This window comes from Rhizophagus irregularis, chromosome 16, assembly GCF_026210795.1.
Source record: "Rhizophagus irregularis chromosome 16, complete sequence".
NCBI classification, from domain to species: Eukaryota; Fungi; Glomeromycota; class Glomeromycetes; order Glomerales; family Glomeraceae; genus Rhizophagus; species Rhizophagus irregularis.
In genome coordinates this window covers 1,689,602-1,710,574 of record NC_089444.1, presented here as the reverse complement: position 1 = coordinate 1,710,574, position 20,973 = coordinate 1,689,602, and the positions used below count along the sequence as shown (strand labels likewise).

Sequence of the window (20,973 nt, the reverse complement as noted above, 5' to 3'; positions counted from 1 at the left end):
TAATCGTTTGTTTCATCTGCTATTACAACCAGGGCTAGCAGATTTCCTATAAGGCCTTGTCATTTGAAGTTTCGGAGAGTGTATATTGTACGGTAACTTTTGGAAATTTTTAATATAGTCTGTGCACCGGTATAAGTTTCCGGGTACTTGTTAAACCAAATAACAAAAGTTTTGAACACTGCCACAGTTAATCTGATTTTGGAAATAATTATTTCCCTCCCTCAATATTAGACCAAATGTTATCATCAGATAAAGACTTAGCTCAGGATTCAATATTGCAACAAAAAACTGAAAATTCTTTAAATATTCAACCAAAAAAATTTATTAGAATAGTTCAATCGAGTAAAATCAAGAAATATGTTGAAATTGCTTTATCAATTTTTCAGGTAGCTCATATAATAATCCATTACAATGAAAAGTGAAAAATTTTAAATTATATTCCTATTAAATCTAGGATAAGTCAAGTTTTACGCCCGAAAATGTTGTTGTATTCTCAGGAAAAGGTCCAGCTATTAATAAAACTATTACCATAGTAGAAATAATTAAACGAAAATTAAATGGTTCTTTACATCAATATACTCAAATCGGACGGGATTCCTTAACACAAGATGAAGAAAAAAAAGATGACGACGAGATGATTCTTGATCACGAAGATCATAAAGAACATGATATGCAAGTACAAAAGATTTTGTAATACGAGGTCAAAATTCGCTCATATGATTTATAAAATTACAGATCACGTGATGGACCGCCAGCACCTGTTATAACCATTTATCTTTGTTCTCATATGATTCCACATTTGGAAGAGACATTAGGGTAAGATTATTTGCCATTTCGCATAAAATCCATAAAATCAATAAATTTAGTTGATCCCACATTCTCGTCTTTTTTTTAGAGATAGCCTTCCGATGAATAAACCAAGTAGTTGAATTTTATTTATTTAGCGACAAACATTGTTTAAAATATCAAAAGAAATTTAAAATTTACGACGCACATAAATTATCATGTAAAAATTACTATTAATAAAATAATTTACTAATTATATAAATGCACTTTGCACTTGATTAGTATCTAAGTTATTATATATACATAAATTAAGGAAATCTGACAACATATCTAGTGCTGGCCTGGCCAAGCAGGCGAAGTACTGTTGTCAAATTCTCCATAAAATTTATTGGAGTTAATTACCCTATGTTGGGTTCCGCCAATAGTTGCGGAACAATCCGGGCATCTTGATATTTGGGTGGCACCACCACAGTTCCCAATATAATACGGATGTTTATTTGGGCACACGAACCATCTACCTCCGACCATGCTGTTGAAATCGGTAGTTCGTGTTTCTTCGTTCATGGCATTAATAATCTGTCTCCTTTCCTCTTCTGAGAGTGAATTGCGGGCTATTTCTTGCTTATGTTTGATTATATTCCAAAGATTAATTTCACTCTTTAAATAATTGCTATATCTCATAGCGGTGAAGATTGGTTCTTGACAGCTGGGACATTGCCAGAGTTTTACGGCGGTGTGATCGCCTAATTGAAGTGAAAAATTCATAAATATAATTAATATTATAAAAATAATAAACAAATTAAAAGTATATATTACCATTTTTAGCTTGGTTATTAAAGTATGTATCAAGGCCTGTTGCTGTAAACACGCAATTACATTCAGGAAGAACATAAAGATCCTCATTTTCTTCCATTTCGGAAAATGTTAAAAGAGTAATCTTACATTGTAGGCTTGGATTACACTTTAAACAGGGAGGGCACTTTTCGCCACAATAACCATTACATTGATGACTATGAAAGATTTAAAATTAAACAATAATGATTAATTAAAAAAGAGGAAAATAAAATTAAATAACTAAATATTTACCCGCATCTAAAAAATATTTGGCATCGCTTATCGCATGGAATTCGGTCACATACTTCAAAACATTTCCTATTGCATTTATAATGTGGACATTTCCACGGGCAAGGCTCACGACAGCTTGTGCATTTCTCACAACAAGTTTTTGGACACACACGTCCATGCAAGCACTTAATCCGACATCGCTTGATGCAAAAAGAAGTATGACGGTTAGGTTCGTTACAACCATTCGCGCACTGATGTCCGCAGATTAAGACTTTCGTACATTCGCTCAAACAATCGGACCTTTCATGATTGTGTTCTATTCCACATTGGCGTTGACAACGATGCCCGCAGGGAAAAGGCTTGCCACAGGTTTCTTGGCACACAGGATACCTTGTGCTGCACGGAAACATGGAACTATGCCCACATTCAAAAGTAACCATTCTCCTTTCACTGCATTCCACATTCATTCTATCCATATTAAATTTTCTACGACATGACATGATTTTTACGTGACCACATGATAATTTGATTCTAACTTCCTCCTCACATGGTGGACACTTTCCTAATTTTTCACAATCGTTACATTTATTAGGACATCTGTGCGAACATCCTTCGGGTCTAGATTGAGCGCATGGGCGATGACAAATATAATTTACTTCATTTGAGTGTTGGATAGGATGACATTTTCTAGAGCATGCATGTCCACACTTCAATAAATCGTCACATGGTTTCTAACAAAAAAAAAAAATATTATTATTAATATATGTAATAAAATGGATAAGATATATCCCCTTACGTATTATATTTGTCCGTTGTCATAATGAAAAATATTGGTAAAAATACTTACCGAACACCCGCCATATGGTACTTTTGTTTCAAAATCTTCTAATGTTGAAACTTCTATTCTTTGTTTATTATGAGTATCGCAGGAAAGAATCAAGCTTTTTCCGTACGCATTTTCTATTTAAATGAAGAAAAATCAATATAATTATTAGTATCAAACAAATAGTTCTTTAGTTATTAATTTATTAATTACTTTTTTCTGTCAGCTTAACAATCGGTGCCCATATTTCGCTTTTACGAAGCATATCGTCATTACCGAAAATATAAAGTGCATGAAGTGCCCTTGACAAAGCGATTATTGCTCGCTTTTTATTATTCAATGTTTTTAAAGCTTCTTCATGCCAATTCTTGCTTACTGACACCAATGAAAGCAGAACAATCTCATTCTCCTCACTACTATAATTATCGATCAATTCAACCCTAATCTTTCCGGCTTGATTCCTCTCCTTATCAAATCGTCCGTATTTGCTATTCCTTGATAAGTCTTTCTTTAGTTCTGGTTTTAACAAATTCAGAATTAAAAGTTTTTGCCCCAGATAAGGCGTCAGAATAGTTATCTTCGCTGGATCATATCCCTGCTGATACAAATAGAAAGCAAATCTTATAATAAATTCTGCCTCGAAAGTGTTTGTTTTTTTGAAAGACGTCCATTTTTCATCGTCAGAATTATTATGTGTCATAAAGAACACATTAGAGGGAACACCCTTAATCTTGGGAATATTATTTGTCTCTATATTTTCTGTCCCATCTTCATCATAAAATGTACGAACAAGTTCATGGACAGCTGGATGCATGCGAGATTGTTGTTTTAAACAGACGGATTTTCCATCACATTGGATCCACCTATCAAATAATGATACATCCAATCCGTGTTTTTGAGCTGTACAACTCTTAACATCAGGCTTTGAATACTTAGTATCACCGAACATTATTAAATGTTCGAGTCGGTCTGTGGAGATTAAATACATTAACTGAGATTCCAAAATCTCGGATGCTTCGTCCACAATGCAAATTCTTGGTTTTATGGTAGTGAGTAGTTCTCTATATTCCGTAGCATAATTTACGGTCATTCCTATTACTGGTACAAAACTACACACTTCGGTCCATCGCGCAATTAGCGTCGATTTGGCATTTTCTGCATCTGATATTGCACTTTTTTGGATGTCACGAATTTTCGGATCGCAAAAATTTTTATGGCGCTGACAGAACCTATCATATAAACTTTTGCGTTCATCTACCTTCATATCCCAAATGTTCTTTCCATTATTACGCCAAAACCCTAACGCCACATTGGCGAACTCCGTCTTGTGTTTATAAAAATTAGAATTAGAAAAAAAACTGTTATAGCCATCTTCAGATTTGAATATAACACGATCATCAATTTGATGATTCAAAATCTCTTTGTCAGAGTCAGTTGGAAAAGAGATTTCATCGTCATTGCATCCATTGCTTTTCATCCAATCGTTTTCGAATAAATATGATTTGGAAAGTTCATCAAAAAGCGATGGTGAAATATGATAAGGTCGTATATACATCTCTTTTGTAAATAAAAAATTAGGATTGCTAAATACAAAATTCGGATATTTATTGACCATAACTATACCTTGATTAGAACCTTGTGTAACATTGGACCAAGGATTTGCAGGTAAGGTTGTATCAGTTCGTTGTATGCTATGTCGAAAACTCGGAAAGGCCGGAAAGTCTTCAGTTAAACCCTTTTGTTTATTCGATGGATAGAGTTTATCTACAGTTACCATCGGTATACCCGATAACCAAAGTTCTAAGCAATGTATAAGCATTGCTTTTTCGTGCTCAAATCCAAAAGCCCTAGATTGTGTCCTCGGGTTCACAGGACTCAGTTGTTCGCGGAATCCTTTGGGACATGTTTCTAAGAAATAATGTAATGATAAACCAATTTTCCTTAATTTCCATAATTCCATTAATTCTTTTTGTTTACTAATAATTTCGCCACTAATATTATACCATCCCCTGCGTAAAGATGTTTTTTTCGAATTTTCTTCAACCACATCCTGAATTTGCCTAGCACTAAGAGCAGGATTTTTGCATTTTGACAAGGATCCACAACGGATGAGTTCCGGAAAGGAAGGAAGCAGTTGTTCCAAAATACTATCCAAAGCATATGAACTACGAGTAAGAATAAGAATTGGTTCATGACAGTGGCTCTGTTCAAGGGCTTGATTAAGGAGTTCTACAGCTTTTGAAGCAACCCTCGCTTTTGACGTAATAATTGGTGCCATGATCACGGCAACTTTATTCGAAATTATATGTCGTAAAGCAACGACACCAGAACGTTCCATATTGTATGCTGTGCCATTTTTAATCGAATAATGCGGCCACTGAGCTAGATCCCTAGCAATGGTTTTATTTTTTTGATCGACCAAAATTGAAGTTATGTTAAAGGAAACGTTCTCAAGATAACCGGGGATAAGTTTATTTTCTGTATCCTTAACGATAGGAACGTTAAGGCTGCATGTGAACAGTTCTCGATACAATGGAATAAATCTTTGGATTCCTGATTCTTTGAGCCATTCCATTACTGGCCTTATTGTAGCATAGTTCCTGGTCGATTCCAACATGACATACTTTCCATCAATATCGAGCTTCTCGAATTCTGACGAGGAGAAATTTAAACCTACAAAACTTTCCCGTAATTTCCAACATGGATCTTTATTATAACTCGGTCTGATGACATCATCAAGGTTGAAATATCCGACCATCGCCCAGGTCATACTTGATATATCGATAGATAGATCGGTCTTGACCTTAAACAATAGTACATAGGTACCGTATATAAGGTGTTCACCTTTAATCCAATCAACAGGTCGACTTGGTTTAAATCCAACTCTAACGTACGGAGTAAAGTTTTTATCAATGTAAGTGTCGACAACTTGAACATCTTGGTAGTAAACATAATTATAAAAGGGTGAATTCATTGGTATATCATAGTCTTTGCAATTATCAGCAAAAAACGATACGCTAGCCCTCTGCAGGTCCTCTACAACTTCAGTTCTCAGTAAATCGTAATGAATTTGACGATATATTTCTTCATGTTCAGGCGACCAGGAGCGATTAGCCAAATGTGGTGTTAATGTGGGCCTAATCATCATTTCTCGTAAGTTAAAAATTTCTTCAGGAAGAGGCTCTATTGGCTTCTCAGTACGGTTTTCACTGTGATGAATTATCCAATCGGGTTTTTTTTGCTTTTCCTTCTTCTGATCATCATTTTTTGGAGAATCTAAGACATTCTGTTCATTCTTCTGAAGATCACCGTCTTTTTTTTGATGACCTAAGACCTTCTTCTGTTCATTCTTCAGTTCGATGTCCTTTTTTTGATAATCTAAGGCCTTCTTCTGTTCAATGTCCTTACTCTGTTCAACGGCCTTTTTCTGATCATTTTGGCCGATAACATTCCAATCAACAGCTATGCTCTTCTTGGGTCGGTACCTTTTAATATTAATAAGCATTGCGGTAACATCATCCGATTCTTTCTCAAGAAAGGTACTTTTAACCCTCATATATACTTCGTCGATATCATTGTGTTGAATATTTAGATCTGCACGAGGAAAATATCGAATAATAAAGTCGATCAGTCTAATAATCGGTATAAGGTCACTACCGAAAATAACACCTTTCATATAAAAGAATATCTTTTCGAAAAAACCGGCTTGCGCGATAATAAGATCAATTAATTCTTTCGTTTCGGCGCTATTTTGTTTGAGAACGAGAGGAGAAGATAGAATTTTTAAAAGATTTTGTATAGCTTGTTTATCAAATGATGAGATTTTTGGAAGTAAAAAATGAGCTCTAGAAAGAGTGTGATAAAGCCAACTATCGGGAGGGGAGCGGGATATGTTATCAACCAAATCTCGAACAGCTTCTTCGTCTTTTGCTCGTAATGATGTTAAAATCGAAAATTCTTCTACTTTTGAAACTTCTACTTTTGAAATTTCTACTTCTGAAATTTCTATAGTCGAAACTGTCGAAATTACAGTCGAATAATTTCCCGCATCATCATTAGGAGGATTTCTAGCGAGTTTTCTCCTCTCACTCTTCTCGTTCCTTCAATTTAATAAATTTTAAATTAATAATAAAAAAACCAGAAACTAAAATCAGATTCTACTTACGAAATAAAAGAAGATATTAATTTTGATGCGTATCTGAAATCTGTTTTTTTAATTGAGGATGATTTAGGTGGGGGTAATTTAGGTGAATTTAACTGATTGTCTATGAACGAGGAAGACTGATTATCTGTAAATGAGAAAGACTGATAGCCTATAAATGAGGAAGATTGATTGTATGTTAATTCAGGATTGCAAGGCGTCACATTTGAAAAATCTCGTTCCTCGGGCCATTCCTCGTGCTTTTCCTCGGGCCATTCAGGTTCTATACGATTTTTATTGTTAGAATTGCTATATTCCACTGAAGCCTCCCTTAGTTTATCTCCATTAAGTCTCAAATACTCATCAGGATTCACGTCTTGCTTGCTGGCCAAATCGAGTGGGACATCCGTGGAATCACTCCAAAGTGTTTTTGCTATTTTACAGAGATTATCAAAGGATTGTGCGGATGACCTAGAATCATTCTCAAAAATTCTGTCAGTAGGCAAGTGTTGTTCGATATCTGGGGAGACCGGGACAATTGGATATGGTGGGGGAAAACTTTTTCCCTTGTAATCATCCTCTCCATTATTAGGAAATTTTTCTTCGTAACATTGATCCTGGGAAGCTTTAGACTTTCCTTTATTATTATTCCGAGAAACTTTTTTGTTGTTAACTTCATTCTCCGAAAAAAAGTATGGCGGCGGCGATTGAGTTCGAATCGTGACGGAATTCGAAGGGATAGGTTCAGATATTACCCAGTCAACCTCATCATCATCGGTACTGGGGACCCTGGATGCTTCTTTCGAAGGATTTAATTTTAAGAAAGGTGGGTCTCTGACAGCCGCTTTGTATTTTCTCTCTTCGATAGACTCACCACAATTTTCCATTTGAGGTTCACCCCAACCGCCTAAAAAATCATCGGGATCTTGGAACGACGAAGGACGAGGATTTTCTCGTTCCTCACGAGCGGAAGATCCGGTATGAGAGTTGCGAGATCTGCTGCTTTGAGAATTTCTGTTATAAGGACTACAAGCAGCACGAGCATTAGATCGATTGTTAAGATTACGATTATCTTGGCTATCGCAATTGTTACTGGGACGAGGTGAGCTGTTCAGATAACCTTGGTCAGTTGAAGAATAACCGCGACTTTGTCCATTATGGCCGCGACGAGGAGGAGAACTTCTATTGTGACGGGGTGAATTATTATAATTATCTCCAAAGTTATTCGAATTATTAGAGTAACGACTTTCGTGGTTGGGTTTATTATAGTGCTCGTGATTTCTTCCGGACATTATTATTCAATTTAGTTATGTTGAGTAGAATAAGAATAACTTTTTTTTTTTTTAAAGGTGAAAAGCTTGCTTGTATTGACTATCAGGTAAAGAATTTTTCAAATAATGAAGAGAAGTTTATAATGCGAAGTAATTTTAGAATAAATGTATATAAAATTTTGATAGAATAAAGCGTTAGTACGTGTTTGCGTTGAAAGATAATCCTTTTTTTTCCTTTTTTTTCCTCAAAGAATTTTTTTCACTTTATATAATTGATTTTTTCGGGATCTTTTTGCAAAAAATCTAATAAAAACGGCTGTGTTATTTGAAAAAGAGGAATAAAAAAAAATGAGTATTAATTTCTTGCAATAATTACACAAAGTATATATATAAATTTTCGAATATATATCTAATATGTTGTGTACAGTAAAAAAAAATTATATATATATAAAAAAATATATATACATATTTATATATATTTATATTTATAACCATCAGATCAGAATGAATGAGGTTTTTTTTACCATACTAGTGGCTTTCCAAAAAGTTCCCGCTAATCCCGTATATATTATTTCATATTATGTAAAAAAATAGAAGCTAATTAGAATAAAGATTCTTGAAGAGATTATTTTCTGCCTGCGGGAAGCTCTTTTTTTTTTTTTTTTTTTGAAAAAAAAACTATTTTCTGCCTGAAGATAATAAATAAAGATCCACCGGAAGATAACTAAATTAAGATCACATTTGCCGTTTAGCATAAACTACATGTGCAAGAAAAAACTTTGTTAGTATAGTGTCAAACAGTAAATCCTGTTATCAATGTGGATTCGTGAAACAAATTATTTTTAGTTTAAATTTAGTTTAAAAATTGTTTTAAAATCTTGATATTATTTTTTATATATTATCAAAGTTTTTCCGACTTTTTTTTGTGTGGAATTTGACTTAGCCAAAGTTGTCGGAAGAACTTGCCTTTTTTGGAAACAACTACATTATAACTTTTAAGTTCATTTTAATCTATTTTTAACATTGTTTCTTTGTCAAAAACCTGTATCTTTCGCCTTATGAAAGAAAGGATGTAACAATAAAACTTGTATGCTGGGAAAATTGAACAAATGGATTTTTTTAATAAATTTTGTGGTATACTAAGCTTTATTATTAGCCACGGTTTATAATCTATGTAAAGGATGTTATGTGAAGCCAATCGAAATTCATCGGGATCGCACTAAAATACAAACCAAAATACAAACCGCTTATAATAATTAAATGTTATTTCACAGCCCTTAACTTTGAATGTATCATTTCACAGGAGTAACTTCGTAAATAAAGATATTTATTCAATTAGGTGAATAATAGACATTCAAATCAAGTTTACGTTCGGCGATCTTATTCTATTTGGCATATAACGAACGGATCATTTGTGCTTTAAGTCTCATGTGACACTAATTTTATGAACTTCCATAAATTTATAACAATTACTTGTACATATCGTACATGTAATTTTATAGCACGTGTCATACGTGTCAAGCACAGTAAGCACAGTCACGTGTCAGTAATTTTATTCATCACAGCATCGCGTCGCGTAAGTATATCAGATATTACGTAACTGATCAATCTGTGTGACAATAAGTTTCTCATATATATATCGATATCCTCTGCTAAAGAAAAATCATTGAAAGGACTACATATACTGTTTTCTTTCTAGTTCACCGACTACAAATCTAAAGAGGAGAAAGATACAATAAAGAAAATGTGGGTATTATCCCTTCGCTATTTGTGATGACGTTGAGAGGTTTGTGTAATTTAACGTATGCATGCTATTTAGCGTCATTTTGTACTTAACTTTTCTGTTTACTGCTAAGGCGGAACAATAAATATGTTTATTCAGACCTCTGGCCTGAAATCTAAGGAGGGTCTTACGATTTATGTTGTAGATTGTAATGAAATCATGGTCACGGCCGGGCTTGAAACTTTTAATATGCAAGGAACAATAATCGTTAATCATCTTCCGAAAAACCTCAGCCTTAATTTAAAACTTCCAAAAAGGTATGTTACAAAAGACATTAAAATATGACCGATCCTATTGACTATGATCTTACAAGAGTCATTGTTTGAATAGAATTGATGTCAAGGTAGAAGTACTTTTCGGAGTGACCCAAATCTTTCTCAAAAGTCTCTGAAATTTTTTTGGAATGGTAAAAGGCAAAAAAGTTGTTTAAAGTAACTGAATTTCATTCAGTGGTAAAGGTAAAAATAAACGAATAACAGTTGGAGTGGTAAAAGGTAAAAAAAAAAACAAACGCTGAAAAATAAGCAAAAACAAGCAAAATAGCTGAATTTCTCAAAACCTTTTCAATCCAAATTAATGGTTGAATGATAGAAAGATATTATATATTTGTATCATGATTTTCAATAATTGTAGTAATATATCACAATAATAATTAATAAGTGTTGCCTGGGTTCTACTTATTTGCAACTAGTGTGCAGTCTGTTATTCTTTTCGTGCTTAAAATTAAATTCCTCGCGCCTTAACATGCATGTCACGCATTATGGCGATGAAAATTAACAAAGTACTTGTGTTTTTTTAACGGAATGATATCCCAAATTCTGCCTTTTTTTAATTAAATTATTAAAGTGTAAATATAAATTATGCGTACTATTGCACTGTTCTGTTCAGGTATTTCAGAAACAAATTTGCTCAAAAAAACTGGCAGTGATTAACACTTTTCTTTCCCGAAAAAATTTATTTTGGCCCACATTACGGCGTTATACACTATCACGTGAGATAGCCGGTGATAAATATCATGTGACGAATAAGAGATATAAACAGTGATTCCTTGTGATGAATATGTAATTTTCGTTACGGTGCAACTAACAAAATCCCTTGAATTATCTCAATTCTCTAAGATAAATTACTTTATTCGCAGTCATTACTTTAACTTAAACTAAGACTCTGTATATGTTATTAATAAAAAAAGGAGAGTAATAATGAAGAAATTTTGATCCGGCACAAAACCTCGAACTATGTATAGCTCAAATGAAATAATAAATAATAAAATATATATATATATATATATTATTGTTTGCAATGATTTATATTATTTTTGAAGAAAGAAAAAATAAACAGCTTCAAAAGATCACATTAATAAACAATTAATTGTGGAATGTAAACTTTGAAATAATAATAATAAAAAAAAAATAATACAAGAAAATATAAACTAGTATGTTAAAAGGCAAATATAATAGCAAAATTGTATATATATTTTTTTTATAAGAAATGTCTATATTATACATTCTCTTCGGGTGTGGTACGCATAACGGTTTCCATCCTCTTAACTCTTATAAAGTCTGATACACTCCGAATTACAATGAACCAGCCCAAAAACATGAGAATATAACTAATTATTATGAAAAATGTGTTATTAACATGGAGATTAAGTAAATGTTATTTAAATATATATAAAAAACAAACCTTAACCATGCGCTACGAGCCATCACTTCTTTGTCATTTATATTTTCATCATAATAATAATCATCATCTTGTAATGCTCTACCGCGAAGGTAGAAACCATACTGCACCAATGTAATACCCAAGCCAGCTCGGGAGCCATTCTGATGAATAATAAAAATATCAGTATAATGGAATTAAATAAGATCCTTCGAATAAAAAATAAGAATTTGTTACCTTGGCGGCATGATTGGTATGTAAAAGATAAGTCAATAAGAATCCAACAAATTGGAAGCTCATGGAAACTATAAAAAAATGTCAATTAAATTAAAAAATTTTATTTAATTTTTTTTTTGTAAATTATGCACATACCGAGCATATTCCAAACAAAACTGAAAAAGTTTCCTACGGGTAAACCTTCAACAAGAATTTCATCCCCGCTTAAACCTGGAGCAATGATAGTTGTTTCCCAGTATGGTGGTGCTGCATCAGCTGCAGCTGTCTCATATGGCTGAAAAAAAAATCAAGAATATCAGTAAATGAAAACATGATTGCATTCTGACAGATCTTGACTTACTGGTGGATTCTCATCTTCTTTATCTGCCTCTGTATCAGGTTTTGCGGACAAGTTAGAGAATACGCCATCAGTTACTACAGGTAAAGTAGCTTGTTGGGTAGCATTGGGTTTTCTTTTTATTTTGTTCAGTATAGATAATCTGGTTCCACCATTATCATTTTCATAATGATTATCATTATCAGTCGTTGATGTGGTCTCCACACTTTCAGTTACCATTGGTGTAGACTCTGTTTCTATTATTTCATCGCTATCAACGTTGTTATTTGTAGAGGGAATAGGACTTGGTGAACGGGATGTGGAAGCTTCAACGGTTGAAGGAGGTACCTGAAGCTCCACGACCTGAACATCGTCTTCAGAGTTAGGAACCTAATTGAAATATTTAGTTTATTACTAGAGTCTTATCAAGTTTAAATAACTTCATTGGTATGAACTTACTCGCGAATATTTGCTCATTTTCTAATATTGTATTATTAATATTGATATTAGATAGTTTATAGAAATATAAAGCTAGATTCTAGAATGTCTCTGTTTTATAGAAACGATTTAACATGAAATTATATAAGCTGGTTTTAAGAGAATTAAAAAAAAACAAGAAATAAAAAAAAATAATAAATAATGACCTTGGATAAATAAATAAATTATATATATATATATGCAAACCTAACTAATTGGAAGAGGTTTTGGTCAAAAGAATTTCAAAGCGGCTTGTTGCCAAGTCGGAAATATGATAATTTTAATAGTACTACTAAAACTGGGCTTTGCTTTTAGAATAGTCCATTGCATTCTTATAGTCCAATCATATGCTCATCTTTAATTAATATATGTCACACTCGTCTATAAATCTATAAATATACGCTTGTCCTAGTGATTATCATCATAGAATGATACCTTTATAAAATAAGGAACCCAAATATTTATATGATATTTATTTATTAGTACATCAAAACGATGAAACTTAAAATTGCACATTTACCATCTATAATAGAAAATCTATCATTTTTGATTGGTCATTATGATCCAGCACTCATTGATCCTTTACTTCGTTGATTCTCAAACATGGTTTATTTTAATAAATTAAGCATTATGTTTCCAATTCATGTAATAATCTTTTAGCAATCATGATTGTACGACCAATGGAAAACTTAGTGTTACACGTACTCAAATAAACCACCTAAAAGATTAGCAAAGTACATGCCTTGCCTTAGAAGTTAAATTATTTTGAAAATTTTGTATGTTTAAAGTTTTAAATATTAATATTAATAATAAGTATGAATAAAAAGGTTTTTTCTATTTTCAAAAATAATTTTTCTTTTATATACTAACTCTTTTTTTTTTAAGTTTGAATTTATAAATAACCATTATCTAAAATACTTTTTAATTAATAATTATATCGAATAAATACTGTATACGTCCGAAATTAAGCATCCTTTTTGACAGTAATGCTGGCCGGGAACAGCATAATGTAGGCCAAAATTTTCATAATTCTGGCCGGGGTGCTTATTTTCGGGATGCTAATTATGGGCGTCCTTAACTTACAGTGGATGTACAATTTTAACATACAAACTGGCCCGAGTTTAGGAGTTATGCACTTGCACAGTTGCACGTGATAGCGTTAATGTTAATTCCGGCCAAATTTATAGAAATTAATACCAGTGTAATGTATATTTTACTATGTATTAATTATAAAGGGGCAAAGAAAAGTATCAGTACATATTACATTATAAAACTATATATAATATCAATACAACGAGTTTTTTTGAAATGAAATCTAAAAAATTTATCAATATAAGCAATTATTAATACACAGGTAATCTTGATAAATCAGATCAGTTGGTTCCAATAAAAATATCCGATATATCAAGACATCTGATATATCAAAAAAATCTCGCCAAACTGGATTTATATAAAAATATATGAAAAATCTGAAATACCAAGAAATCACGTGATTTTTTGTTCAAAATTTTCAAAATTTTATTCAAAAAATGAATATAATTTTATTATTATAAAAGAACTATTTATCATACATTAAAATCAAAATATTCATTTAGTTTACTTTGCCTTTTTTCATTTATATTATCAAAAAAGATCCTTTTTTTCAATTTAATTAAATTTTTCATTTCTAAATTACCAATTTCTAAATCTTTTTGTTGAATATATTTAATTACATTTTCAATGCTATTTAACGCAACTATTGTAGAGATTTCATCTTGCTCCTCTTCCTCTTCAATTTCCCTTTCATTTGTTCCCTTTATAACGTCAACAATTTCTTGTAATGATAATTTCTCTTCAGCAGATACTCTATTATCAATATTAATATAGTCATTCACAGCTAAAGGATTTACAAATCCTAACTCATCAATTAATGATTGTAATTCATGTCCAATATTATCTTCTTCATAATTGGAATTGTCTGAACATTCAGAATCTCCCATATTATTATTGGGAAGGATTTCAGCTTTAGCCCAACTGTTAAGAATTGTTTTTTTAGATACTTTTTTCCAGGCATCAGCAATTAAATTGATTGAATCAAAAATATCAATTGGGGGTGGAATGGGGTCTCTCTCTTCATAAAAATCATAAGCTTGAATACGATTTTGACATAGCAATTTGCAATATTGTGCTTTTAAACTATAAATAATGCCTTGATCTAATGGTTGAAGAAATGATGTTGTATTTGGTGGTAAAAAATGAACCTTAACATTTGAAAGACTATTGATATTCTCAGATTTATAACATCTAGCATTATCTATTAGTAAAATAATATGCCGATTTTCTCTAAGCATTTTGGAATTTAATCTTTCAAGATAATGTTTGAAAATACTTCTTTATATCCAAGCTTTAGAGTTCCAATTAAGGTTGCTTGTCTAAACCTCTTCAAAATCCTACGATTAGTTTCGTCAAAATTTTACTATAGATTTATTATAGTTTTGGCAGAGTTTTGGCAGTTTCGGCATTTATAATAAGTTTCAGCAGTTTCGCCTTTCTCCAAAATTTCACCTGTTTTTTAATATAACTTTAATATAGTTTCAGCAGAATTTCGCTTTTTGGCGAAATGCCATCTTGCCTAAACCCCTGCTTTAGGCTTTCGGCAAGCAACTGGATTCTAATAATACCAAACACTTTTTTCAATTCCCTTTAATGCACGTAGTGTTTCATATTTATGAATAAAAACTAAAGGCAATTTTTTATCACAAAAAGTATTACAAGTTGCCAAAATACTAATACGTTTTTTAGGACGTTTTTTACCAAGTACAGGATTGTGTGCTATTGTTTTGGATGGTTCTAAACGCCAAAAAGAGCAGTTTCATCACAGTTTCAGATATCTTTCAATTCATATGCTTGAAGAATTTCTCGTAATTCAGCTCTCATTTGTGGAAGTTCATCAATATGAGTACTGTCAGCTTCTCCTTTTTTTTTATATGTATGCAAATTATTTCTCTGTTTAAAGTTGCTTAACCATCCTGCAGATGCTGAAAAGTTAGTGATATCAAGCAAGTTAGCACACTCTACTGCTTTTTGTTGGATAATAGGCCCATTTATAGTTAAATTTCTTGAAATTTGTTGATCAACCCAAATGCTCATTACTTCTTCTAGTTATGGATAAACACTAGATTTTTCACGAAAATTATTTGCATTTGGTAAAGTGGTATCAATGGAAGCCAATGTTCTGATCTTTTTAAAATATCAGAAACTGTGCTAGTGGAAATTCCATATTGTGCTGCTAATTGAATACCACTAAGTTTTTGATCTCTTCGTTTTTCATAGAGTTCTTTCTTTTGAGCTAATGTTAAAGTTTTCTTTTTTTTATTATTCGTATCTTTGTTTTCTCTTATGCTAAAGTATAGTTTGAAAAAAAAACAGTGAGAAAAATTGTTTGCCTAATTAATAAATGATTGACATAATTATTTCAGACTCCGAAAAAATTAATACATCATATCAAGATTTTTTAACTATAGTTGATCTAGAATAAAATCCGATTTATGAAATATTGAGATTTTACTAATAAAGTCTGATATATCAAGACTGTTTTAATATAGATGATTTGGTTCCAGAAGAAAAATCTGAAATAGTGCCAAATCCGATTTATCAAGGATCTGATTTATCGAGATTGCCTGTGTATATAGAATATTGGTACATAGAAGTCTAACTGTACTGTAAAATCTTGAATTTAAGCACTCCCTTTTTGCAGTCATGTGATAGACAAAATTGGTAATGGTGCTTAATTTTGATTTTACTATTAATTTTTTTAATTAACGTACGTATCAACGTACATCTTACCCTTATTTCTTTCAAAAATTCTTCACGTGTTTTAACAATATTTCTAGTAGAAATGACGCATAAAAAAGTGGGTGTAAAACAACGTACATCATATTCACTTGAAGAAAAATTAATAGTAGTTAAGTATACCCAAGAAAATGGAAGAAATGCTGCAGCAAAGCATTTTAATTTAGACGCACCTATGGTAGGAAGATGGATAAGACAAAGTTCTAAATAGGAAGAGGAAAATAAAAAGAAAAAACGTTCTGGAACTCCAGGAAGAAAAGCCTTTTATCCTGAAGCAGAAAAGATTTTATACAGTTGGATAATAGAACAGCGAAAAAAAAGGTTTGCTGTTAATTATATCTCCATAAAATTACAAATGTGTAAAATTCTTAAAGAATCTTCAATTCAAGCAATATATTCAGCGGGAGAGTACGAATTTCAAGGGAATCTTTCTTGGATTAATTTTTTTATGAAACGATTTGGATTGTCATTAAGGAAAAGAACCAAAATTTCTCAAAAATTGCCTGAGGATTTAGAAGAAAAATTAAATGAATTTAGACGATATATTATAAGACTGAGAACACTATATAATTTTGATTTGAATAGTATTTTTAATATGGATGAAACTCCTGTGTGATTTGACATGGCAGGAAATATAACTGTTAATAATAAGGGTGATAAAACAGTGCATATTCGTACTACTGGAAATGATAAAAATCATTTTACCATAGTTCTAACTTGTTCTGCAGGTAAGAAGTTTTATTTTTTTATTTTTTTATATTTACTTTAATTATTTTATATATCAAATTAATAAGTTCATTGTATTTATTTATAGATGGAACAAAATATCCACTAATATATATTTTTAAAGGTAAATAACTTCCAAGAGGTGAAGTTATTCCAAAAGGTGTTATTTGTTAGTTTCAAGATAAAGGTTGGATGACTTCAGACTTAATGAAGAATTATATTAATTTTTTATTTAAAATTCGGATGTCTGAAAATTTGTCAAAAGAACCTGCTGTGATGTTGTATGATTCTTTTCGTGGTCACTTAGAAGAAAGTGTTAAAGTTAAATTTAAACAACATAATTTTCAATTAGCCATTATTCCTGAAGAATTAACTAGTGTATGTTAACCATTAGACGTATTAATAAACAAACCTTTTAAAGATAATTTACGAAAAGAATGGCACGAATGGATGTGTAAAGGTGGTTCAGATGTAACTGAAGAGGGTAACTTAAAAAAAGCAAGGATAAGTGAAATATGTGGATGGGTCAAACGATCTTGGAATGCCATTTCAGATCAAATTATTTTTAATTCATTTAAAAAATGTTCTATTTCAAATTTATTGGATGGGTCAGAGGATAATATGGTCTATGAAGAAATTGATAGATTAATCGCTGAGTATGAAAAAGAAAATTTAGAAGAGTTAGGTGATGATGTTAAAATTGTCTGCAATTAAATAACCAAATAAAAAATTTTCTTACATTCATTTCGATATTGTCAATGAGTTTATTGTCATAGTTCGGCATAATTTCATCACACTCAATTTGAAAAATCCAAAGCTGTTCTTAATACAAAAGAAAATATTAAAAAAAATTCAAACTTAAATTAAACAAAAAACAAGTATCTAATTTACCTTTCAGTCCATTTAAGTTCCAAGAAGTTGGTGCCACTGGTGTCCTTAAAAAAAAAGAAAAGAAATGTTAAAGCTTAGAACATTTCTTATTTACATTTCTTAATCTATACCCTTTTCCTTTTTAATTTACCTTAATATTAATTAAATCCGTTCGTTAAAGTTGTCAGGTATTCCACAATAAGAAAAATATTTTTTTCAGATTAACTTAAAGGGGAATTGTAAAAAAGTGTCTTTAAAAAAGGCTGAAATAAATGTTTTTAACTTAAAAAAGGATGAAATAAATTAAAAATGTTTTGTGCTTATATAGTTATTTTATTATTATTTGCAAAAAATTTTATCAATTAATGCTGGTGTATAAAAGAGTTTTGCTGAAACCCTGCTACACTACGACCCATCCTTGTGTGGGTATAAACTTGGGTCGTCTTCCCAGTGTGGTATATAGGGGGTAGGGGGGATGAACATCCGATTACTTCTAAATAATTAGAGTAGCTTGGTTGGTTATCTGTTGCTCAATGGTAGGAGTATATTACTGCAACTGGTGTTGTAATGCTCCCTCCACGTAGCTTTGCGAGCCGGCTATGCTGATGTCTCCTAAAACATAAAAAAAATAAAAATAAAAAAAAATAAAAAAAAATAAAGGAGTTTTGCTATGCCAAATAATTTTTTAAAAAAATTATTAAAAAAAAATAAAATTTTGATATATCATATTACGCAATTTTGTACCGTAAAATTTATATTTGGGGGTGCTTAAATTTAGAGGTATTAGATTTTAGTTTATACAGACATTACAGCAAAAGTGACAGAGATGCTTAAATTCAGTAGGTGCTTAAATTCAAGATTTTACGGTATTTGTATAGAAAAAGAAATAATAAGTTAAAGTTATTACAAATATACAGAATGTATATAAGCAAGTTACTAAAACTAATTAATACAAAATAAACTACTTGTTATCCTATTTTATTAGAATCCTATGTACTGTATATGCAGTTAGGCAGTTATATATATAGCTATACAGGTATAGTTTAGTAAGACCCACTTACTTATAAAATAGGTCACCTCCAGGCCTATATATAAAATTCTTTGAGATCCTACTATAAAAGGAAATTTTATGTTACATTATTATGATTTTTTTTCTTTTTAGCTAATTAATCAATAGAATTTAAGAAAAAAGTAAGGTAAAAACTATTAGTGAAGGGCCAATTTTTTACAGTGACCTTTATTATAAATAAGCGGAATCCTAGTTTAGTATAAAACATAACTTTTTCTTAGTTATCAGATCCTATAGTCTAAGTTAAACAAACTACAAAACTAACTCCAATATAGACTATATTATATTATGAAAATATTAAAAATAAAAAAAGTAATGTATAAAATCAAATCCCTATATGATTCCTGCAGGATTCCTTTATCTACTATCAGCAAAATAGAATATAAATAGTTATATTCAACACTTTTCATTTTAAGCCTTATCTACTAATAAATATGCTTGGTCAAAAACAAATACTGTATAAGAGTTAGCATATTCTAAAATAGAAACTTATAAGCTTAAGGAAATAGAGTTCTTTTGATATCTTTAATTAGTGCTGTGATAATCCATCTGATTTCAAATAGATATATCAGATTCAACTAAATACACTTTTAAGCAATCTAATATTTTCAATTTTAATAATTCCTTTCCAGCCCAGATGATTAACATTTCAGTATCCCAGTCCTCTTAAAAGAAAACCAAAAGTAAAGATGCTGAAATTCTAGGAAAAAAAAAAACTAAAGAACAAAAAAGAAAGTCATAACTTTAGAAAACCTTTAAAGAAAAAACTGAGTAAAAAAGGTAATAAATACTAAGCCTTTGACTACCACTTCAAATACCTTAAATATTAACTGATAAAAAAAAAAGCCTATTTTCTAAGTAGCTACCTCTACTTCAAGTTGTACTTCAGAAAAAAACTTTTGCAATACTTTCAAAAATAAAGAAATTAATGGAAAAACTTCATACTAATGCAGAATTCAAAATCCAACTACCCAGTATATAACTATTACAACTTTTAAAAACCTGGTGGGAAGAAAAGCTTCGCAAAAGTAAAATTATCTTTGATGAAAACCACTCTATAGTCCACTAAAACTTCAAGTTAAAGGTTCATTCAAATTTTGAAAGAATGACTGAGAAGTCCAAAAAAATAATAAAAGCACTTTACAATCACTCAAGTAAGAAAAACTAAAGTTTTTCTTTCAGCAACTTCTGCTGAAAAAATGGCTTTACATTTTAGTGATTTAAAATTTTGTAATTTATTGATACAAATCTACCTAAAATATAATGTATAGTTATTATACAAATATGATTTCAATATTACAAATTTTATCACTACTAAAATAATATTAAATATTAGTTAAATACAGTCAACTCTCTTTATAGTCACACATTTAGGACAGTCCATATTTGGTGATTATTTTACAAGTGTATTGTACGTTTAGTGGCCACTACTTTCTGCACCCTCTACTGAAGGTTATGAAGGTAGGTCGTTCATTGCATCATCCTTTAGGCCATGATATAACCATCCCCGCCGCCTTTAACAGGGACAATTCAACACCACAACTGAAACGCAAGGACATATCCCAGGGACCCGAAGGTCTTCGAATCTGCTGAACACCACCCTACTCGTCCTTTAATCCGTTGCATGATACTGTAATGGTTACTATTATAAACTCCTCACCACTATTACTGTCACAGAGGACTTTTATCAGATAACCTTCAAACATCTAGACCCTTCTATACCACCATATTAGGTATCAGGTCTCACTCAAAGGCCACTACAGCCTGCGATTACTCACCACCGATAGTACAGTTGTAATCCCCAAGTGGTATACTTTTGTAGTGACCACCTGGACAGTAAGCTTGTAGATGTTACCCAGGATCATCCCACTATGGTGGGTATCAACCATCAGAATCACCAACCAGGACCCATCAGAGAA

At 31.3% G+C, this 20,973-nt stretch overlaps 6 protein-coding genes across 7 annotated transcripts; 3 read left to right on the top strand and 3 right to left on the bottom strand.

Moving 5' to 3' along the window:
• The first annotated feature begins 200 nt into the window (after nucleotides 1–200).
• Nucleotides 201–1,048, top strand: OCT59_008139 (uncharacterized protein). The gene is made up of 4 exons (XM_066142253.1): nucleotides 201–386; nucleotides 455–672; nucleotides 736–816; nucleotides 896–1,048. The coding sequence occupies exons 1-4, from the start codon at nucleotides 237–239 to the stop codon at nucleotides 927–929; spliced, it is 483 nt and encodes a 160-aa protein (XP_065999152.1). The 5' UTR covers nucleotides 201–236; the 3' UTR covers nucleotides 930–1,048.
• A 68-nt stretch (nucleotides 1,049–1,116) lies between these two features.
• Nucleotides 1,117–1,699, bottom strand: OCT59_008138 (uncharacterized protein; the record flags this gene model as incomplete). The annotated part of the gene is made up of 2 exons (XM_066142252.1): nucleotides 1,117–1,529; nucleotides 1,603–1,699. 2 exons carry the CDS (start codon nucleotides 1,697–1,699, stop codon nucleotides 1,117–1,119), a joined length of 510 nt encoding a protein of 169 aa, XP_065999151.1.
• Nucleotides 1,700–1,749: 50 nt separating this feature from the next.
• On the bottom strand, nucleotides 1,750–8,428 carry OCT59_008137 (uncharacterized protein; the record flags this gene model as incomplete). Its single annotated transcript, XM_066142251.1, has 8 exons — nucleotides 7,690–8,428; nucleotides 6,840–7,614; nucleotides 4,298–6,774; nucleotides 2,888–4,231; nucleotides 2,699–2,811; nucleotides 2,152–2,582; nucleotides 1,873–2,051; nucleotides 1,750–1,796 (listed from the first exon to the last, which is right to left on the bottom strand). The coding sequence occupies exons 1-8, from the start codon at nucleotides 8,105–8,107 to the stop codon at nucleotides 1,750–1,752; spliced, it is 5,784 nt and encodes a 1,927-aa protein (XP_065999150.1). The 5' UTR covers nucleotides 8,108–8,428.
• Nucleotides 8,429–9,754: 1,326 nt separating this feature from the next.
• OCT59_008136 (uncharacterized protein) lies at nucleotides 9,755–10,556 on the top strand. The gene is made up of 3 exons (XM_066142250.1): nucleotides 9,755–9,872; nucleotides 9,943–10,126; nucleotides 10,200–10,556. Exons 1-3 carry the CDS (start codon nucleotides 9,860–9,862, stop codon nucleotides 10,258–10,260), a joined length of 258 nt encoding a protein of 85 aa, XP_065999149.1. The 5' UTR covers nucleotides 9,755–9,859; the 3' UTR covers nucleotides 10,261–10,556.
• Nucleotides 10,557–10,961: 405 nt separating this feature from the next.
• Nucleotides 10,962–12,840, bottom strand: OCT59_008135 (uncharacterized protein). 2 transcript variants are annotated; one of them, XM_025322820.2, is made up of 7 exons: nucleotides 12,726–12,840; nucleotides 12,541–12,630; nucleotides 12,106–12,471; nucleotides 11,901–12,039; nucleotides 11,766–11,833; nucleotides 11,553–11,692; nucleotides 10,962–11,478 (listed from the first exon to the last, which is right to left on the bottom strand). In XM_025322820.2, exons 2-7 carry the CDS (start codon nucleotides 12,556–12,558, stop codon nucleotides 11,367–11,369), a joined length of 843 nt encoding a protein of 280 aa, XP_025165279.1. In that variant the 5' UTR covers nucleotides 12,559–12,630; nucleotides 12,726–12,840; the 3' UTR covers nucleotides 10,962–11,366. The 2 variants fall into 2 exon arrangements, with proteins under 2 accessions (XP_025165279.1, XP_065999148.1); XM_066142249.1 differs by lacking the exon at nucleotides 12,541–12,630.
• A 3,595-nt stretch (nucleotides 12,841–16,435) lies between these two features.
• Nucleotides 16,436–17,005, top strand: OCT59_008134 (uncharacterized protein; the record flags this gene model as incomplete). Its single annotated transcript, XM_066142248.1, has 2 exons — nucleotides 16,436–16,567; nucleotides 16,619–17,005. 2 exons carry the CDS (start codon nucleotides 16,436–16,438, stop codon nucleotides 17,003–17,005), a joined length of 519 nt encoding a protein of 172 aa, XP_065999147.1.
• Between the last annotated feature and the right edge of the window lie 3,968 nt (nucleotides 17,006–20,973).